At 40.2% G+C, this 19,511-nt stretch overlaps 3 protein-coding genes across 3 annotated transcripts in view; 1 reads left to right on the top strand and 2 right to left on the bottom strand.

Annotated features, from left to right (window-relative positions):
* The window catches only part of LOC131939021 (uncharacterized), a 259,843-nt gene that overhangs the window by 185,389 nt on the left and 54,943 nt on the right, over positions 1 to 19,511 (top strand). The window lies entirely within an intron of this gene.
* On the bottom strand, positions 1,571 to 5,758 carry LOC131939011 (uncharacterized). Its single transcript, XM_059297260.1, has 4 exons — positions 4,868 to 5,758; positions 3,684 to 3,877; positions 1,993 to 2,095; positions 1,571 to 1,843 (listed from the first exon to the last, which is right to left on the bottom strand). Exons 1-4 carry the CDS (start codon positions 5,732 to 5,734, stop codon positions 1,661 to 1,663), a joined length of 1,347 nt encoding a protein of 448 aa, XP_059153243.1. The 5' UTR covers positions 5,735 to 5,758; the 3' UTR covers positions 1,571 to 1,660.
* On the bottom strand, positions 7,796 to 17,646 carry LOC131939007 (uncharacterized). The gene is made up of 4 exons (XM_059297254.1): positions 16,639 to 17,646; positions 13,434 to 13,633; positions 10,837 to 10,942; positions 7,796 to 9,708 (listed from the first exon to the last, which is right to left on the bottom strand). The coding sequence occupies exons 1-4, from the start codon at positions 17,527 to 17,529 to the stop codon at positions 8,032 to 8,034; spliced, it is 2,874 nt and encodes a 957-aa protein (XP_059153237.1). The 5' UTR covers positions 17,530 to 17,646; the 3' UTR covers positions 7,796 to 8,031.

Consider the following 19,511-nt stretch of genomic DNA (forward strand, 5'->3'; position numbering starts at 1 on the left):
TTGCAATATTGACCGTATGTCTGTGTGTCTGTCTGTCTGTCCGTGTGTGTGTGTGTGTGTGTGTGTCCGTGTGTAAACACGATAACTTGAGTACCGTTACAGCTAGGTTGATGAAATTTCATATATAAGTATTTTATCAAAATCGTAGATCCGTATTAACTTTTGAGCGATTTCGGATAACCGGAAGTGGTACTTTTTCTACTTTGAATTTTTCAAAAGTCTATAACTTGAGTACTATTTCAGATAGATAAATGAAATTTGATATGTAAGTAAAAGATCTAATTCTCTACGTTCTGTCAAATTTTGAGTAATTTCCGTTGACCGGAAGTACTTATTTACGCTATTTCCGATTTCTCAAAAATCGCATGTAAAGTTATAAAGTACTAATAATATTGCGCACTATTATGCACATCTTGATTTAGCGTTCACTTGGTGTGCATTTCTTTTTTCTACGAGATTATATTCTATTTTTACAAGCTTTTATTTAACTCACTTCCTCTGTCTGTCGTCAGTCGTCAGTCGTCAGTCTAGACCGAAACGCAGGAGTGAAAATTCGGACCCTTCTACTTGACCGATACGATTCACATTTGGCACGTGGGTCAAGACATGAAGACAATGCAATCTGAAACTAAATTTGACTTAATTGGATGCCTTATTAATTTTTTATGAATTAATGAATGAATTTTTTATGAATTAAAATTTGGACCGAATTAGTAGGCATGTCTAGCCAACCACACCACACGCGTCATCACGTTCAATAGCTGCGCCTTCACGGTACGTTCAATAGCTGCGCCATCACGTTCAGTAGGCGCGCAATGGTTTTTAGTCATGTAACTCTATTGTAAATAAAACATGTAAAGTACTGAAAAAAAAATTCATAAAAAAACGTTTTAATAAGAAGCTTTTATGTCCTAATGCACTAAAAAGTAGAAAATAAATTATACATTACTATTTAAATTACTATAAAGAAAAGCGTGGGTCTCTTCCTAAACATTAATAAAGGTTTCCAATAGGTACTAAAGTGACCTACGCTTTTCTTTATAGTAATTTAAATAGTAATGTATAATTTATTTTCTACTTTTTAGTGCATTAGGACATAAAAGCTTGTTATTAAAACGTTTTTTTATGAATTTTTTTTTTAAATTGAGTATTTAAAATGGATTAAAAATCATGTCTAGAAGTCTATATCCCGAGTTGCCATCCCTCGTAGTGTTATATTAGAATATTCGAGAAAGTTTAGGGGAGATCACTCCCGGTTTATTTGTGTTGCGTCTAAGCTTGTATTGTGTCTTTTATGACCATACATGCACGTTTTTAATTAATGCATTTTTTTTTTAAAATACCGCTGTTAAATAAGAAAATCATTCCAACATTACTTTTTGAACATCAAACAACGATGTCTGTAGTTCATTATGTTTATTTATTCGATGGTAAAACTTGATGGTATGTGTCCTGGCAGAATCTATTTTTTTTTAAATTTTTTATATTTTTTTTTTAAATAATTAAGTATATACATACAAATAACAAAATATTATATTCTGATGTTAATGACTCATTAAAGTTTCACATTTTCTTTTTTTTTTTGTAAATGAGTCAGTAGGTTGTCTACCCTGGGACTCGCCAAGTCATGACTCCTGTCTCCCTCCATCTTCGTCTCTTTCTACATAACGTTTATCGGCTCCTTGGTATCAGCAGTATTCGAACTTGGACCTTCGGCCGGATGTTTTCTCAAACATCTGCTGGAGGTTTGTGGCGTTTTCTTCATGTTGAGCTTGCGCCTTCTCTGCTGTATTAACTTCATCACGGTTTTTTCAGTCCCTGGTTTGTGAAAATTAGCCGAGACCTAAAAAAAGGGGGTGGAAGGGTTTTAAAAGGCTTTATTTTTCTGTAATTTTAACTGCCCTGAAAAAAAATATCATGTCTTAAGTACTTTCATCGGTAGGTTCTCGTTAAGTTATGGGTTGGCCTGTTGGCTGGAACCCTATCACTTACATTTACATAGACCAAATGTTCGCACTGACGAACAAGCTGTAGAAATGACTTGTCAATTTTGTCAGTGTTTTCGACGTCTAGCACCAAGGTGACAAGACTTTCCCTGTAGATCAGAAAGAGAAGAAAAGATCAGATTTTTTTCCATGTGCATGGAATAATAGACATTCTATTATTTGCCGAGACTGCATATCTATATATATAATTATCTTCTGGGAGACGCTAGAAAACAAGCTGTAAGCGCGCTCCCTACCACCCCCACCCCTACATGGTCTGGTGAGCTGTGGTTCACGCTAAATGTTTACAAGAAGAGCCGGCTTTAGTGACGACTATTAGGGGCAGATAATTTAGTTTGAAACGATTTTAAACGTAGGGGGGAGGGGGGGGGGGGTAACTAAGTGGAGTTTACTTTAACGGAGGGGGGGGAGGAAGGGGGGGGGGTTATCGTCCTTAAAGAGATACTAATAGTGTTTTAAAGAAATATTTTTAGTGGCAGCGTTGGTACTGTCGAATTCACAACTAAATAGCGGCGTATGATATGCCGCGGGTCGGCTCGTAGGCATATAATTTAGAAAGGTGCAAAAGTTGTTGCTTAACTATATTGTTTTTTTATTTGTGCATAATATAACCATCGAGGGTGATCTCCACCAACATAATTTAGCATTATGTTACGTGTAATGCGCTCGTATATGGCCGGTTATATCCGACTGTAGCTGTTCTTTCTTTTATTTGCTTTCATAGCCTTTGTCAACCTAAGAACATGCTGGAAGAAAGTTGTTTGGTTTTGTAGTTTTGTAACCCTAGCCCTAGGTATAGTACTGTCCTCAGACTACGAGCCTCATCTGCTTTGGAATTTCCGAACTCGAGACATTTGTATTCGCATTTCTGCGCTCTACATTTCGACCACTCCGTACCTCTCGACGGTTAAATTAATTACAGGACTAAAAAATTGCGCCAATTCTCAAACGAAACCACATTATACCATATGTTGTCTTTATAGTCTCAATATTTAGATCTACCTACGCTTTTATTTCGTTCTGTAATATATTAAGTGTGTTATAACAAGATCTAGTCTACTGCGAGTTTATGTACACCAAGTGTTTTCGATTACATTTTGTTAACTTGGGACACATTGTCAGTGTGATATTTAAAAAAAAAATGTTGCTGTCGCCGCCGGCAAAACATCCGCGACCAGAGTAAGATTTAAAGTGTGGTACTAAGGCTACGCTCACAAGACACGCTAACAGGTACCAGAGGGACTGGTTTAATTGTTACAAATGTAAAATCAAGTCCATTTAATTACTTTTAGACAAGAAGAATGCAAGCGCCATCTTGACCACTTAAAAAAAAACCTGAATCAGAGAGTCAGTGAAGACCATACAAAGTCATGCAATATTCTTTACACTCCAGTCTATCAAGTTAAATTATGACAATGGCAGATTTAAAACAGATACATACACGTGGACAAACATACAAAACACTCTCAATACACTCACATTAGCTCGTATCGACACACACACATACTCGTAGACAAACATACACAACACTCTCAAATACACTCACATTGGCTCGTATCGGTACACACACACACACAAACACACACACATACAAACACACACAAACACTTAAACTAATACGAACACACAAACAACTGCGCACACACCAACAAATACACGCACACACACCTCGCCTACCTGTACCAGGATCTAATGTCATATAGAGCATCTGAAACGTCAGACCAATCGTAGAAAGCGCCATCCTCTTTATACAATATCCGCAGGTCTCTCACCTTCAAGACCGGATCCAACATGCCCAGTATCGAAACTGGAGAACGACGTGTGAGGCAGTGTATTCGAAAAGCTACTTTCATTTCAGGGCAACTCTCAGTCTGTGTAATATAAAACGTAACTCAAATGTGATTTCTTTTAGCTCAAAGAAAATAAAACCTAGCTACAGATGTGTGCTCTACATTTAGTCAGAAATGTATTTCATTATTTTTAATCTATTACACAGTACATTGGGGACGGAGTGGTCTAGCGGTAGAGAGCTGGACTGCTTACTGGTAAGTCTCGAGTTTGAATCTGGGTTCAAGTCAGTAGACCGTCCCTGAGTTCATCTAACTGATGGGTACCTAACTCACGTTAGGGAAAGTAAAGGCGGCTGGACATAGTGCTGACCACACTATCACTTCATATGCCGAGGTCACAGAAACAAGTGAATTCTACTTTACTTTTTTTTTTTACATAGGACATAATTTGAAGCTGCCTGAGCATATTATTTACTGGGGAATTAACATACGGAACAATCTGCATAAAATGTATTAAACTTCCACTGCACCCTAACTTAAAGACCTATGTAAAAAATTGAACTTGTGTTAAACTCTAATGTGCTGTTTAATGTCATTCAATTTTAACACATATTGCATCCATGATGATCTCCGTAATTCAAATTATTAAGGGACCGTTTATTTTATAGAAATATATACATTTATAAAAATATATTCGTCTAACTAATTTACTGTACTAAAACAAGAGCTCACAATATATATATATATATATATATATATATATATATATATATATATATATATATATATATATATATATATATATATCGTGTGTGTATGTGTGTGTGGTGTGTGTGATGTGGTGTAGTGTGTGTGGGGTGTGTGTGGGGTGTGTGGGGTGTATGTGGTGTGTGTAATGTATGTGTGTGTGGTGTGTGTGATGTGTTTGTTTGGTGTGTGTGGTGTGTGTGTGTGATAAAATGTTGATCTTAATGGGGGACTCACTCATCAATCAACAACATCTGCAGCACACACTATCCGTGTATATCTTTCATGCACCGATATTGACCTTTAAAAAACGAACCCACTCACCAAATTAACCCAGGTATCTTTTAAAATACTTGTACTATCATGAGAGACTTCATCAAATAGTCTCAGATTCTTTAGTCTCGGGTTAGATCTGGCTAGCGCATTAACGAAGGCATCTGTCAAAAAACCGTAGTCTAACCCAAGTTCTGTCAAGTTGTTGAGTAAAAGGATGCTGGTGGTCAGTCGGTTAAACTCTACTGGTTTCTGGTTAAAGCCGCTCCAATCGAAGAATCCTTCTATCCGCAGAGATTCCAGCGTTCCCTTGGACATCGACAACACAGGTTCTAAGACTTGGATGCCGTCGCTAACTTCCCAAAAAGCAAATGTCATTCCGAACTTTTGTAGGCGTTTTCTTCCGGATAGCATACGCGTTAAAGCCTCAATGATACAGGACACTTCCGGCACCTCGGAAATACTACGTCGTGCCCCAATAATCACTAATGACGTCAGAGAAATTGGACGTAGATTTACCAATAGGTTTCGGATACTGTCTGCCATTTTTAGGCAGTGGTAATAGTTGATCGTCAGTTTCTGGCAGTGTGCCGCGAATTGTATGGCGTACTTGCACACTACCTCCGGTTCCAGATCAAGTTTTTGTACTTTACAGGACAGCCTCAGGTGCATATCCCGCCAAACTCTGGGAGTTGAATGAATCAACTCTCGGAAACCCTTGCAGACCCCGGCTACTCGAATCAAGTCTTCTATGGACAGGAACCTAAATATATGAATGCAAATATGTTCGGGTATTAGGTCCCGCATGTAATTAACCTTGGAAGGTTTATTTAACTTTTGATGGTACGTCTTTCTCTTTTTCAATGCCGGCAATACTGATGAAGTAATACGCTTTTTTTCTGCTGATTCCATTTTCATAAACAAATAACAGGACTATGGGATAGAAACAATACCGTCGTTCAGTTTGAGAACTTCCTGGTGTTGCATTGTGCGCACCCGTGCAATAATAGTGCGCATGTGAAAAATTGGACGTTGATTTTTTTTTAATCTTAATAGGACTTGTGAGTCTCAGTCTCTCGTTTAATATTTGAAATCTCGTTAGCGAGCAAGATATAAATTTTCATTCTAACACTAAATTAATTGTTGTAAACGTGGTTCCTATTGATAAAAAAAATAATCTCGCCGGCTATTTGTTTCTAGGCCCCGCTTCGAGATTTTAAAATGCCAAGAGTACCCAAAATAAACAATTTTAAAACATTTACTTATAATAGAATCAAATAAAGTACCGGTAGACTTAGGCTACTAATAATATTATATTAATATCGTAACTACTTGTAGGACAACGTGTTACGGATTGGATTGAATAATAACAAAATTTACACTTTCCAACAGAGCCTGTTTTTCTTTAAGTTAGCTACATTTTATTGTCTATCATTATCATTGTTTACAGTTTTAAATTGTAATACCGGAAGTAACTTTTCTACGTTTTTTACCGTATTCATAAAAACATTTAAATTTGGTTTGAAAAATACTAGTTGACAAGTGGTTTTGTTAGGGCGTGGTTTTGTTGGGGCGTGGTTTTGATGGGGCGTGGTTTTGATGGGGTGTGGTTTTGTTGGGGCGTGGTTTTGTTGGGGCGTGGTTTTGTTGTGGCGTGGTTTTGTTGGGGCGTGGTTTTGTTGGGGCGTGGTTTTGTTGGGGCGTGGTTTTGTTGGGGCGTGGTTTTGTTGGGGCGTGGTTTTGTTGACACACCGCCAAGTCGTCCAAGGGTGTGCTATTTCGGCCGGATTTTTTCTCAAACATTCGCTTCAGTTTTGTGGCATTTTCTTCATGTTGAGGTGTGCTATTTAAAACCCTTCAGTGTACGTTGATCCTTTTTCAAAATAGTTAGACATAACACCCCTCAATGACGGCGTATATGTCAAGGGCGTCTTCGGTGTTGCCCATGGCAACAACACTACAGACCGGGCGTCTGGTGCCACCCAGATTCTGTTTTGTCATAGATTCTAGTAAGTAGCCCAGGGTATCTGTATCGCGCTCTTTAAAATAAAGGTAGGTGACAGAATGCTTGACGATAAACTAGGGAGGATCCGAGCCACGTGACCAGCAGGGCGCCGGAAGTCACCTCTGGTGTATTTTAACCGGTTATTTATAAAGTACACATGACACCCTGTGTCACGTGATTCGAGTTCTCAGGAGCAGAGCGGAAACCTTAGCATGCCCATCTACCAATTTATTTCTTTAAAATTGTATTTACCATCACTTGAAAAAATGGTTGAACTATTACTTTCATTAGCTTCTTTCTTTAGAAAAATTAAATAATCTTACTATATGTATTTTCCTTGACCTTTGAAATTATATTTACCATTACTTGAAACAATTGTTGAACTATTGCTTCCATTAGTTTTTTTTTAATTAGAAATTAAATAATCTCTCTATATAAATTTTCCTTGATCTACTCCTTATGTACTTTAGATAAAATTGTTCAATGTCATTATAATAATATATTACGGCCAAATCAACAATATTTTTGGTTGCGGTACTGCATTTTTCGGACGATACAAATTATAACTTTCAAGTTAAAACAAGTCTTCGAGAAAATAAGCATTGGACGTTGCGATTGTTTTTAACTACTGCACTTGTGCCCGTAAGATTAGATAAGAAATAGCGTTGTTTAGCGATGTGATAATTTATGCTTACGTAACTTAGGGACGTATTAACTTTTGATTACTTTTCGGATGAATATTTTGTTTCATTACTTTATTTTTTATTTGCTTTCGTTAAATTGTATTTAATGATAATTAAATTAACTAATTTTAATTTGATAATTTCAAAATATTCGTATAATATATTGCTATCGTAGCTCAAATAATAATATATCAAATGTGAATTAAAATATGTAAGGTTACTCCACACTTTAAATTTAATTAAGTCCACAAGGTTTAATTAAAGTATAAACTAACTTCGAACAAATGTTGTAGCTGTTCATCTTACGTTTAATATCTACAATGTGTAATGAATGTTATGCTAAAATGTTAATGTTTAGTTTTTCGTCAGTGATGTTTGGTAAATTAATTATAAATTGATGGAGATATTTTTAATCAAGTTAATTAGGTACGGTAAGTCAGATATGATGGTGAGCATATTGATGAAAAAAGTGGGGGGCAGGTGGTGTTTACTCCGTGGGTGGGGCTGACCCACGATCTAACCGTCAGTTAGCGAGGCCCAGCCTCCTTGGTGGTACCGTTTTGTGTTGGGGTACTTGATGTCATGGCGGTTCTATAACCTGGGACTGTAAGCCCACTAGGTCCAGCCGGCATGTTATGTGTTCTGTCAGTTGACTCGGTAGTTCTTGAACCTGGGTCTCTTAGCCGACTAGGCCCTGCCTGCATGTTAGGAGGTCCAATACTCGCTGTCATGGTGGTTCTTGAACCTGGGACTGTTAGCCCACTAGGCCCAGCCTGCATTATTTGTGTTCTGTCAGTTGATTCGGTGGTTCTTGAACCTGGGACTGTTAGCCCACTAGGCCCAGCCTGCATTATTTGTGTTCTGTCAGTTGATTCGGTGGTTCTTGAACCTGGGACTGTTAGCCCACTAGACCCAGCTTGCATGTTAGGAGTTCCAATACTCGCTGTCATGGCGGTTCTCAAACCTGTGACTGTTAGCCCACTAGGCCCAGCCCCCATGATTTGTGTTCTGTCAGTTGATTCGGTGGTTCTTAAACCTGGGACTGTTAGCCCACTAGGCCCAGCCTGCATGTTAGGAGGTCTAACAGTCGCCATCATAGTGGATCTCGAACTTAGGACTGTAAACCGACTTGGCCCTGCCTGCATGTTTTGAGGTCCAATACTCGATGTCATAGCGGTTCTCAAACCTGGGACTGTTAGCCCACTAGGTCCAGCTTGCATGTTCTGTGTTCTGTCAGTTGATGCGATGGTTCTCGAACCTGGGACTGTTAGCTGACTAGGTCCAGCTTGCATGTTCTGAGGTCCAATTCTCGCTGTCCTGGTAGTTCTCAAACCTGGGTCTGTTAGACGACTAGGACCTGCCCCCATGTTCTGAAGTCCAATACTCGCTGTCATGGCGGTTCTCGAACCTGGGACTGTTAAGTGACTAGGTCCAGCCTGCATGTTAGGAGGTCTAACAGTCGCCATCATAGTGGATCTCGAACTTAGGACTGTAAACCGACTTGGCCCTGCCTGCATGTTTTGAGGTCCAATACTCGATGTCATAGCGGTTCTCAAACCTGGGACTGTTAGCCCACTAGGTCCAGCTTGCATGTTCTGTGTTCTGTCAGTTGATGCGATGGTTCTCGAACCTGGGACTGTTAGGTGACTAGGCCCTGCCCCCATGTTCTGTGTTCTGTCACTCGCTGTCATGGCGGTTCTCGAATCTGAGACTGTAAGCCAACTAGGTCCAGCTTGCATGTTCTGTGTTCTGTCAGTTGCTGCCGTGGTAGTTCTCGAACCTGGGTCTGTTAGACGACTAGGACCTGCCCCCATGTTCTGAAGTCCAATACTCGCTGTCATGGCGGTACTCGAACCTGGGACTGTTAGGTGACTAGGTCCAGCTTGCATGTTCTGTGTTCTGTCAGTTGCTGCCGTGGTAGTTCTCGAACCTGGGTCTGTTAGACGACTAGGACCTGCCCCCATGTTCTGTGTTCTGTCACTCCTTGTCATGACGGTTCTCGAACCTGGGACTGTAAGCCGACTAGGCCCTGCCTGCACGCTCCCTGTCATGGTGGTTCTCGAACCTGGGCCGTCGGGCGGGTTTAGTCTCGGCCGTTTGTTAGTTTTTTCCAGAAACGTCTTGATCTTGTGCTGGAGTTTTCTGGCTTGTATGTGGCCCAGGACAAGACGGCGGGTGTGTTGGCCCGAGAAGAAGGCCCAGACCTGAGGACATAAAGGGGGGAGGGGGGAGGAGGACTTTTATAAGTGAGGAGGGGGATGCAATTTGGACAGACAAGTGAAAGTGTGATTGTCTGACTATGTGTGCGTGTATTTGTACCTGTGTGTGTGTGTTTGGGTGTGTGTGTATATATCTTTGTCCGTGTGCGTGTGTGTACATATATGCCTGTGTGCGTGTATACGTGTGCGTGTTGACTATTCAGATCAACTCTACTGCGTACTCTTTGTAGACTATCGCGTGTAAAAGTGAACTCTATATCTCTTAGCTCGGATTCTTTTTGTCTAACGTTTGTAGTATTTTACTGAAACCATTCAGACACGCGAACAAAACAATTACTCTTGGCTACTTTGATCAACAACACGTTAAACTCTCGCGAACTGTGTTAAAAAATGGAAAAAAATCAGGAGCTAAACGGGCTTTCAACTGTGTGACATAGTGCTCAGTTATGTAAGGTGAAAAGAACAATGTATAAGGGGAGTAGTGACTGCTAAAAATTGGAGAAAAATGGGGAAGACCTTTTTGAACTACTGAGAAGTTAAAAGAAACGTTACACAAAGTGTAAAGGAATTAGATCACGCGAATCACTTTGAAAGAAAAGTGGTGGAAAGATTTTTGTAGCCCTGGTAAAAACAAGAGGCGTTAATTTGTTTTTACAGTTGGCGAACTAGTCATGGCCTTTAAGTTTGGGTTCTTGTTTTTTTTTTTTTGGAGGTATCCCCATAATCTTTTTGGAGTGGTCACTAGTCACTGAAGTGATCCCTTCTTGTAGATTGATCCCTATCTTTTGAAGTTGTGCTTTAGATTTTTAGGGTTCCCTATATGTGAAAGTGATCCCTAAATTTGGAATGTGCCCTATATTTTGAAATGCTCCCTAATTTAGGAATGACCCTTATATTTTGCAATATTCCGGATATTTTGAAGTTTTTCCTAATTTTGGAGTGACCCTTAAATTTTGGAATATTCCCGATATTTTGAAGTGATTTTATATGACAAGATACAACTTTGTATTTGGTCACCAATCTTATAATTTTTTTATGCTTTGGAGTGACCTCCACAACCTACTACCCCCCCCCCCCCCCCGGAACACACACATACTATATACCCCTTCTTACCTTTACTCGAATCAGGTGTCGACAATTCTGGACAAGCCGCTTGAAGGATGCGTCGATGGGGTCGATGTAGTTGTCTACTTCCATCTCAAACTTCACCAAACTCTGACTGCAGAAAACAGAGCACAAGACACTAGTAGTTTCCCTTTACCAAAGTCACAGAAGTTATCTCCCTTCACCTCAGCCACCCTTGTTAACAGCGCCACCTACTTATGCCAGTATATGTAAACTCGGTTTCTTACTCATGCAAACGGTTTTTTTTTTCAAGGTTATGCGAGTATTGGAAGCGGGGTGGGTGTGGAGGGGAGGATGCCAGTACCATATTTAAATTCGGTTTCTTACTCGAGCAAACGTATTTTCAAGGTATTGCGAGTATTTGAAGAGGGGGGGGGGGGTGTTTGTAAAGGGCTGCACGTTTATACGACTGCGTTGGAGAATGTGTTACATAACTAAATCCCTTTAGATTCGAATCCCTCAATTAACTTGTTGCCTAACGGTAGAGCGCTAAACTGCCAACTCGAAAGTCTAGAGTTTGAATCCGGGTTCAAGTCAATAGAATGTCCATGAGTCCACCGAGCTCTGATGGGTACGTAACAAAAGCGGCTAGGCATAGTGCTGACCGCACTATCCCTTCATATGCCGAAGTCTCTAAAGCAAATGAACTCTACATCCTCTGCACCACGTGTCTGCGGCACGATCATGGAAATATGATAATCAGTTTAAATACTAATACCTCAATAAACTGTACAGTCGATATCACTATTAATCCCTCAAACAAACGTAACAATGTGTATCACATAAGAGTAACATATCTCCACAACCTCAGCAATTTTCTATGGCATGAGCAAATTCTTTAACCTGCACCCTCATCAGCGATTTCCAAAATGGAGTCGACAAAAAAAAAACGTTAACTCGTCGCATTTCCCTTCGTCAAAATCAAAATGGCGCGCAATTATTTGGCACAGTCTCCCCTATACACAGAACATTATTAGCTTTGACAAACACACAACCAAATGTCAAGGACGTCGGCGGCCATGATGACGCGTTATTAATTATTTCTGGCAGGCGCTGGAGATATGTAGTAATTAGTCTTCGCCTGGCAATTCATTTGATGATTAGATCAATAATTCATCTTATGGCTTAGCTCGTTCATAGGAATCTAGACACTGAATATGTCTATTCATGCGGGGTAGAGCTATGAAGTGTCGCTCTATAAATATAATAGCTCAGCGTGAGACGGATATATAAACTTGTATGTTGGTTAGTAGTGTAGTCTCAGATTATAATAACTCAGCATAACTTCGCGTGAGACTGAAGTAGCGAGGTCGGGTGTCACCCGGTGCGGCACTTAATGGTGTCACCCCCCCCCCCCCCCCCAGAGGCGTAGCGACCTTTCCCAGGGATAAACTTTCAATTTTTCGATTTGCACCCCCCTCAAGTTTTTCTCTATATATTGTGCTACTTTTTTGCCTTGGTGTCACCCCCCTAAATGGTGTCACCCGGTGCGGTCCGCACCCCCCCGCCCCCCCCCCCCTCGCTACGCCTCTGATGTTGGTTAGTGGTGTAGTCTCAGATAATAACTCAACACAACATGGAGCTTGAGACGGGAATACAAACGTGTATGTTGGTTAGTATTTTGGGAATTTCCCGTTTACATCGTTCATGTTTGAGGTTAGGGTTACTGTTAGGGAGTATTAAAGGGTCACATTCAACTTTATTTTAGTGTCCTTTGCTAATGTAGACGCGCTTTGAATCATAGTTCAGTACCTAAATATGACGTCACTGTGATTAGGCAGTGCTGACGTCAAATTGACCGGACAATGACGACGTTATTTTTTACAAGATGACTGCTATAACGGAGTTTACTTGAAGCACATATACATGATATTTTGATCACACACGCTATATCAAACACGGCTAGTATACAGTACACATACTCTACATAGAGCAGTTGAACACATACAAACTAAAGACACTTAAAAGACACATAACACCCCCGTAACACAGACATTGCACATTTTAAACATACATAGCCCACACATAACACACAGAACACTCACATATATTATACGCTTAAAACACACATAATATACATATAATAAACATAACATACATAACATACACATAACATATTCACAAGAATACTCATAACATGACACATGAAAAACACTTATCATAGCCATACGAACACAAATAATACACATAACACACATACAGTAATTATAACACCCACGCAATGCACATAACACACATGCAATATACACATAACACACATATAAATAGCACACACATAACATGGACATAATATACACCTAACACACACATAACACTCACACAACACCCACAACACACACATAACACACACATAACACACACATAACACACATAACCCACCCATAACACGGACATAACACTCACACAACACACACAACACACACAACACACACATAACACACATATAACACACACATAACACTTACACAACACCCACAAAACACACACATAACACACACATACTACACACATAACCCACCCATAACACGGACATAACACTCACACAACACACACATAACCCACCCATACTCAGTCAAGACACTGACCTAAAGCTGGTGGTGATATGCTGTAGTACCGTCGCCATCTTTAACTTGTCCGTATCCAGCAGCACGAACTTTGACCCTATCATCAACCGGATCTTGTAGATGGGCAGAACCGGATCCAATATGGCGGGGATGGCCACGGAAGGGGAGATGACCCAACCATCAATCTGGAACGCTACTTTTAATGATGGGCAGGCCTTTTTCTGGTAGTAGCAATGGAAAAATGAAAAAAAAATATTCTCAAATTTGATTCGAATTCACTGAGAAGCAACAAAGCGTAAAATAAGATGTTCAGACCCTACGACCCCCTCCCCATCTCCATTTTATTTACACCCTTTGTTTCTTCCTTAGATAAAACTACCCCCCCCCCCCAAAAAAAAAAACAATTTCTTGGCGTTACGGGTCAGTAGTAAGTGAGGTTAGAATTGGTTGGAATAGTCTAGAACATAGGAGAGAGGTGTGCGTGAGTTGAGTTAACCCCGGGGTGTTTAGGTATTGCTATCCCAAGGTCGAGTGCGGGTATATAAGCTGGAGTGAACGATTGTAAAGGGGCTTTTTAGTTAGTAGCGGCTAGGGACGAGGGCTGATGGTGTAATGGTGAGGATAAGAACAAATAAAGGTTTGAACCGTACCTTGAATCGCGTTTGGAATTGAATGAAAGTTTGGTCGTAACAGTGTGAGTTGTAGTAATGTATGCCAAATCACCATCGACCCCCCCCCCCTAAGTTTGCTACTCAACACCCCCCCCCCCCCTTCGGCGTGCAAAGTAGCACCTGTATTGTATGACATTTCCCTTCTGTTGCATTATTCATGGAAATAATACCTTAAGGTGACACTCCTTAGCGTCATGATGGGGTGTAAAGGCTATCAGGCTTTTCGTCTACACTGGCAGTAAACGTTTCCTCTTTAATTAAGTTAATTAGGCTAAAATTTGGGTTTCCTCTACTGATAAAACTCATTAATAGACAGATTAATGGAGTCGTTATGTTATTAATGTATGATTAAACCCATTGATCACTAAAGTAAGAAGTCGCTGACACTAGCGTAGGGGTATTTCTACAGGAAGGGGGTTTGATACAATAGGTGATTAACCTACGCTAATAGGTCTTTACAACTAAAGGTCATATTTCTTTACGTTCGTCATGTATTACGTGTCAAACTTTAAAGCGCTATATGGACCGTTGACTCCGATTTCAGCCTGCTTTTCTTTTTGGATTTGCTTCAATAGCCTTTGTCCAACCAAGAACAAACTACAAGGCAGCAGTTGTTTGATTTTGGAGTTTTCTCTCCTAGATGGGTTGCTGTTCTCAGTTATCGAGCCTCACCTGCCCGGGTATTCGAACTGTGGATTTTTTGGTTTAGCAACAATAAATAGGTAATCGAAAATAGGTCTTTATTACATTAAGTCATTAAAAGATTATTAAAACTTTTACTTTAGGTCTTTACAATACTAGGTCTTTATAAAATATTGTCATTAAAATTATTGTCCTCGAAACAAAAGATAATCTAAAATAGTTTATTGTAGTGTTAGGTATTTGAAATACATGACTCTAAAATAATTGGTGATTAAAATACTAGGTCTTTACATCATCTCTTCATTAAAATACTGGTGTTTATAGTATTTGGTCATCAACTTTACACGTTTTTGTAACACTAGGGATTTAAAATACAAGGCATAAATAGTATTTGTCACATACATGCTAGGTTAGAGCATGATATAACTAAAGCATTGGGCATTCAGTAAATGATGTTACAGAACACTATATCACTCTCCACACTAACCACCACACACTTAATTCAGCCTCCCTCCGCGCCCCACACAACATTACCTACCCCCAACCTCTACACCTTCAATCCACCACATCCACTTCAATTCCTCTCCCCACACCTCAACTTCCACACCTCACTTCTACCTCTATCCCTCACACTCTCACATCAAACCCTCACCACTCTCTCCACCCTCACAAAGTTAACCTCTCATCTCACACACATTTTAACTACCCACCCCCACAATACACCCACATTAAATGTGTGCTTGTTACACCGATATAACCCACCCGCTACACTCTGTCCATGGGAACAGGCAGTGCACGACAGAAAATTTGCACCAATTAACTAATGGATTAATTAACTACCGCCCTCATTACCATAATCTGAACTACAGAATCTACCCAAGTGCAAAAAAGTATTTCCCATCAATGAATGTGATGTTTTTCACATGAAAACCACATGTGCAAAAAAAAAGGGGGGGGCGTGTCTTAAAATAGAAACACTTCAACACAAAGGCCGATCACTCTGTCCAGTTGTCCTTCCCTTGCGAGAGAAGCAAGTAAAAAACAGATTAAAGAAAAATTATATTTCCTCCTTAGCTCGACTCTGAAGCCCCATCCATATCTCCGTCCACACCTGATATTAATTATAATTATCTCATTAAGATCGGACGCAGGATGAGGACGGGGGCTTAAAACGTGGACCGCCACACGCCACATCAACCTATTGTGCCTACCCTGGGCTGGTGATTTATTTAGTATTTTCCTGGTGCTACAATCAATACCGGAGTTATCTCCCTGTCTTGTCGTCTGATCTGATAACCACAGGGGCAGAGAACTGGGGATTACATCTGATAAAAACAGGGGCAGAGAACTGAGTGGCCGCTCTTTGGGACAGGTTAATTTATAGATTATACATACGTATATTTATGTATATATGCGCATATATATATATATATATATATATATATATATATATATATATATATATATATATATATATATATATATATATATATATATATATATATATATATATATATATATATTCCTACTTTCTAACCAGTCTTGTAGTTTTAGATTTAAAGTGGTTTTTTTTTTAGATTTTAAGTCATATTCTAGATTTTAAGTCAAGTTTTAGATAATAAGTAAAGATTTAGATTTAAAATCAAGTTTTAGATTTAAAAGGTCAAGTCGACTTTAATTTCCCTAACATGCATTAGGTACCCACCAGAGCTGGGTGGACTCATGGGTGTAATACTGACTTAACCTGGATTCGAACTCGATACTTTGGGTTAGCAGCCTAGCCCTCTACCAGCTTAGGCTATGCCGTAAACGTGTAGTAAAGTTTGATTTTTTTATAAGTTTTGGACCCATTACTTCAAATTTGTCTACCACTGTTTGGTAAGATTTACCAGTAGAGAGCAGCATTTACTTACCAATTGTACCCAGGTAGTTTTTAAAATTTTGGGTGTCCTGGGGTTGAGATCTTTCACTGTCAGTTTGAGAACCTTGAGCTGCCCCGCATGTGACTTAGACAGCGCAGTCACAAAGTCATCAGTCACGAGAAAGTAATCCACCCCCAGCTTCGCCAAGCGCGGGAGAGCCAGGATACCTCTGGTCAGTTGGTCGACCACGGTCGAGGGCTGAAGGATAGAATCGTCAGAGAAGAAACGGTCGATGACGAGCGACCGTAGAGTCCCGCGGAAAACGGACAACACGGTCAGGATGACCCTGAGGCCTTCTTGGAGCGGCCAGAGTGATGACGTCATGTGGAAATCCTGGAGCTTATCCATGGACGACAGGATCCGCGTCATAACCTGACTCAGGCTAACCAAGGTCACGCCGCCCCCCGAGTTATCTAACCGTAAATCAGTTATTTTTAATGACGTCAAAGACGGATGACGTAAGCTGAGTAACAATTTACGTAAGCAGATGGCCATGAACTTGCAGGCGTGTCTATTCGGGTGCTCGCACGTGATATTCAGACGCTGGACGTAGGATCCGAACCGTTTCGCGTACGAATAGGCTCTTTTGTTATACAGAGACGGTCGACTGCAAGCCAGCTTCAAATGTTTATTCCGCCACAACTTTGGGCTAGTCAGGATCAACTTCCTCCAATGCTTACACACGCACATCAACCGCAGCAGTGTGTTTTTGTCGAGGTAGCTGAAGATATTCAGCAGCAACTCTTGCGGTATCTGGTCGATACAATTTAAACCTGATGGTACAGTTCTGTACAACTCGTTGTTCAACCCCGTTGATGGTCTGAACACATTCCTCACACGACTTACCGTACTGGCTATCAAAGTCTTTCTAAATCTTGCCATTTTACTATACTGTACCCTGTAGAGTCTTGTTATTTTAAGTAAATAGGGAAAGGATGACTACAGCTTAATGTATCAGCTTTTCTTTTTACACTATAGCGACGTCGATGGCGCGCTGAAAAATACAACAGCTTCCGCCTGGTACATTGTGCGCACCGGTGCAGAAATGTGTACACTTGGTGTGCAAAATTTCGAGGTTATTAATGGAAATAATTTGTTGGCAGTAGAATGAATAGTGTTACTCGTATTATTATTTTAGGATATGGTTTAGATTAATTTTTCGTTTTAGCGTATCTGTGTACGTAACGTTTTATTTACCACGAGCCGACCCGCTGCGTATCATACGCCGCTATTTAGTTGTTTTTTTCTACTTTTCAGTAATTTATAATTTGTGAATTCGACAGTACCAATGCTGCCATTGAAAATATTTACTTAAAAACACTAACCCCCCCCCCCCCCCCCACGTGAAAGCAGCCTCCTCTTAGTTACCTCCTCTAAGTTTAAAATCGTTTCAAACTAAATTATCTGCCCCTAATAGCCGTCACCAAACCCGTCTCTATGATTGTAAAATGTAAACAGAGTGAACACCGCTCACCAGATCATGTGGGGGTGGGGTGGGGGTGGTAGTGATAGTGATAGAGAGGAAGAGAGGGGACTGCAAAGGCGCGCTTGCAGCTTGTTTTCTAACTGATCCCAGAAGAGAATTATATATATAGATATCGATCTAGATATTAGTTGAGACGTTCTTCTAGTTCCATGTTCAATATAATTTCGGTTTTCGTATTTTTTTTTACAAATAGATCAACGTTTCGTACATTTTGTTGATAAAATTTATCATCGCATTACTTACAGTTACATTATTAAAAGATATTGTTATGAATCTTTTTTTTTTATGGAAAAAAGCCCGTCACTAAACTCAACTAGAAAAGTATGCAGGCATGAGCTACCATCAGAAACCTTGAACTAACAGGACTGTATCAAACGTACGTCAATAGGAATTAGCAATAATTGACAACTCGATGTTTAAACTGTTTAAATCATGAAAACAACACCCCCCCCCCCCATCCCCTCGTTTTGTCGCTTGCTGTCGGTATCGATACTTCTAAAACAGCGGTGTAATCAGTAGACAAAAAGACCGTACAACTTCCGTGGATTACCCCCATAGCTGTGTACGGCTAATCCATTTGTTTCCCGTAGCCTTTCCATCTAGATGTCTGGCACTGATGCTTACCCCCCGCCCCCCTCACACACACACGCAGATGAACTTAGTTCAGGCATTGAATGCTGACATCGTGTATATTTAAAAAGATAATACAGAATTTCGAATGTATAGCGAACGATTATCGTATGTAATCGGGTGAAGTTGTTTTTCGATTAATTGATGTATACATTTCTCAGTAATCGATACCGACCGGAACCGCGATACTGTTTCGCAGTGAGGTATTTATTGTTCCTGGCGGTATCGTTCTTACGATTACAGCTAAGATGACGGCCACATCCCATGCTATGCGTCATGGCAAGGCTATGCTTAGGATTAGCTCCATGGTCGGAGGCTTGGATTAGGATTAGCAGTGTTAAATGCTACATATGCAGTAAAATCAAAGGCAACTGACATAATCGAAAGTCTATCCATTTACAGAAATATTCGTAATCGCTGAATTGTTTTGAACTACTCAAAACAAAAAAACATGTTCACTCGTCTACTAGATTGTTGAGACTGTTTCAATAGTTTAGCTACACTAACTAACCCAGACAGTATCTCCGACCCTAACTCTGTTCCTGTTTTATCCTTTACCTAAGCACTGAACCTTACTCTTTTTCTGACCCTGATCCTGACCTTCAACCTTGACCCTGACCCTAACCCTGACCCTGACCCTGACCCTAACCTTTACCCTTACCCTTACCCTTACCCTTACCCTGACCCTAATCTGATCCTAACCCTGACCCTGACTCTAATCTTTCAACTCCAGATTGTTTCTAGACGA

This window comes from Physella acuta, unplaced genomic scaffold (assembly GCF_028476545.2).
Source record: "Physella acuta isolate Inbredline_101_S28 unplaced genomic scaffold, ASM2847654v3 ptg000263l, whole genome shotgun sequence".
In the NCBI taxonomy this organism is placed as follows: domain Eukaryota; kingdom Metazoa; phylum Mollusca; class Gastropoda; family Physidae; genus Physella; species Physella acuta.

Bases quoted from the DNA above. Each gene is read 5' to 3' on its own strand.
- LOC131939011 (XM_059297260.1), bottom strand. From the start codon at position 5,734: ATGAAAATGGAATCAGCAGAAAAAAAGCGTATTACTTCATCAGTATTG. The intron at 3,878-4,867 runs GTGAGTGGGTTC...TATATTACACAG, and splicing joins AAGATACCTGGGTTAATTTG to ACTGAGAGTTGCCCTGAAAT. The intron at 2,096-3,683 runs GTAGGCGAGGTG...TCTGATCTACAG, and splicing joins GACATTAGATCCTGGTACAG to GGAAAGTCTTGTCACCTTGG.
- LOC131939007 (XM_059297254.1), bottom strand. From the start codon at position 17,529: ATGGCAAGATTTAGAAAGACTTTGATAGCCAGTACGGTAAGTCGTGTG. The intron at 13,634-16,638 runs GTAAGTAAATGC...TGCTACTACCAG, and splicing joins AAACTACCTGGGTACAATTG to AAAAAGGCCTGCCCATCATT. The intron at 10,943-13,433 runs GTCAGTGTCTTG...TGTTTTCTGCAG, and splicing joins CATATCACCACCAGCTTTAG to TCAGAGTTTGGTGAAGTTTG.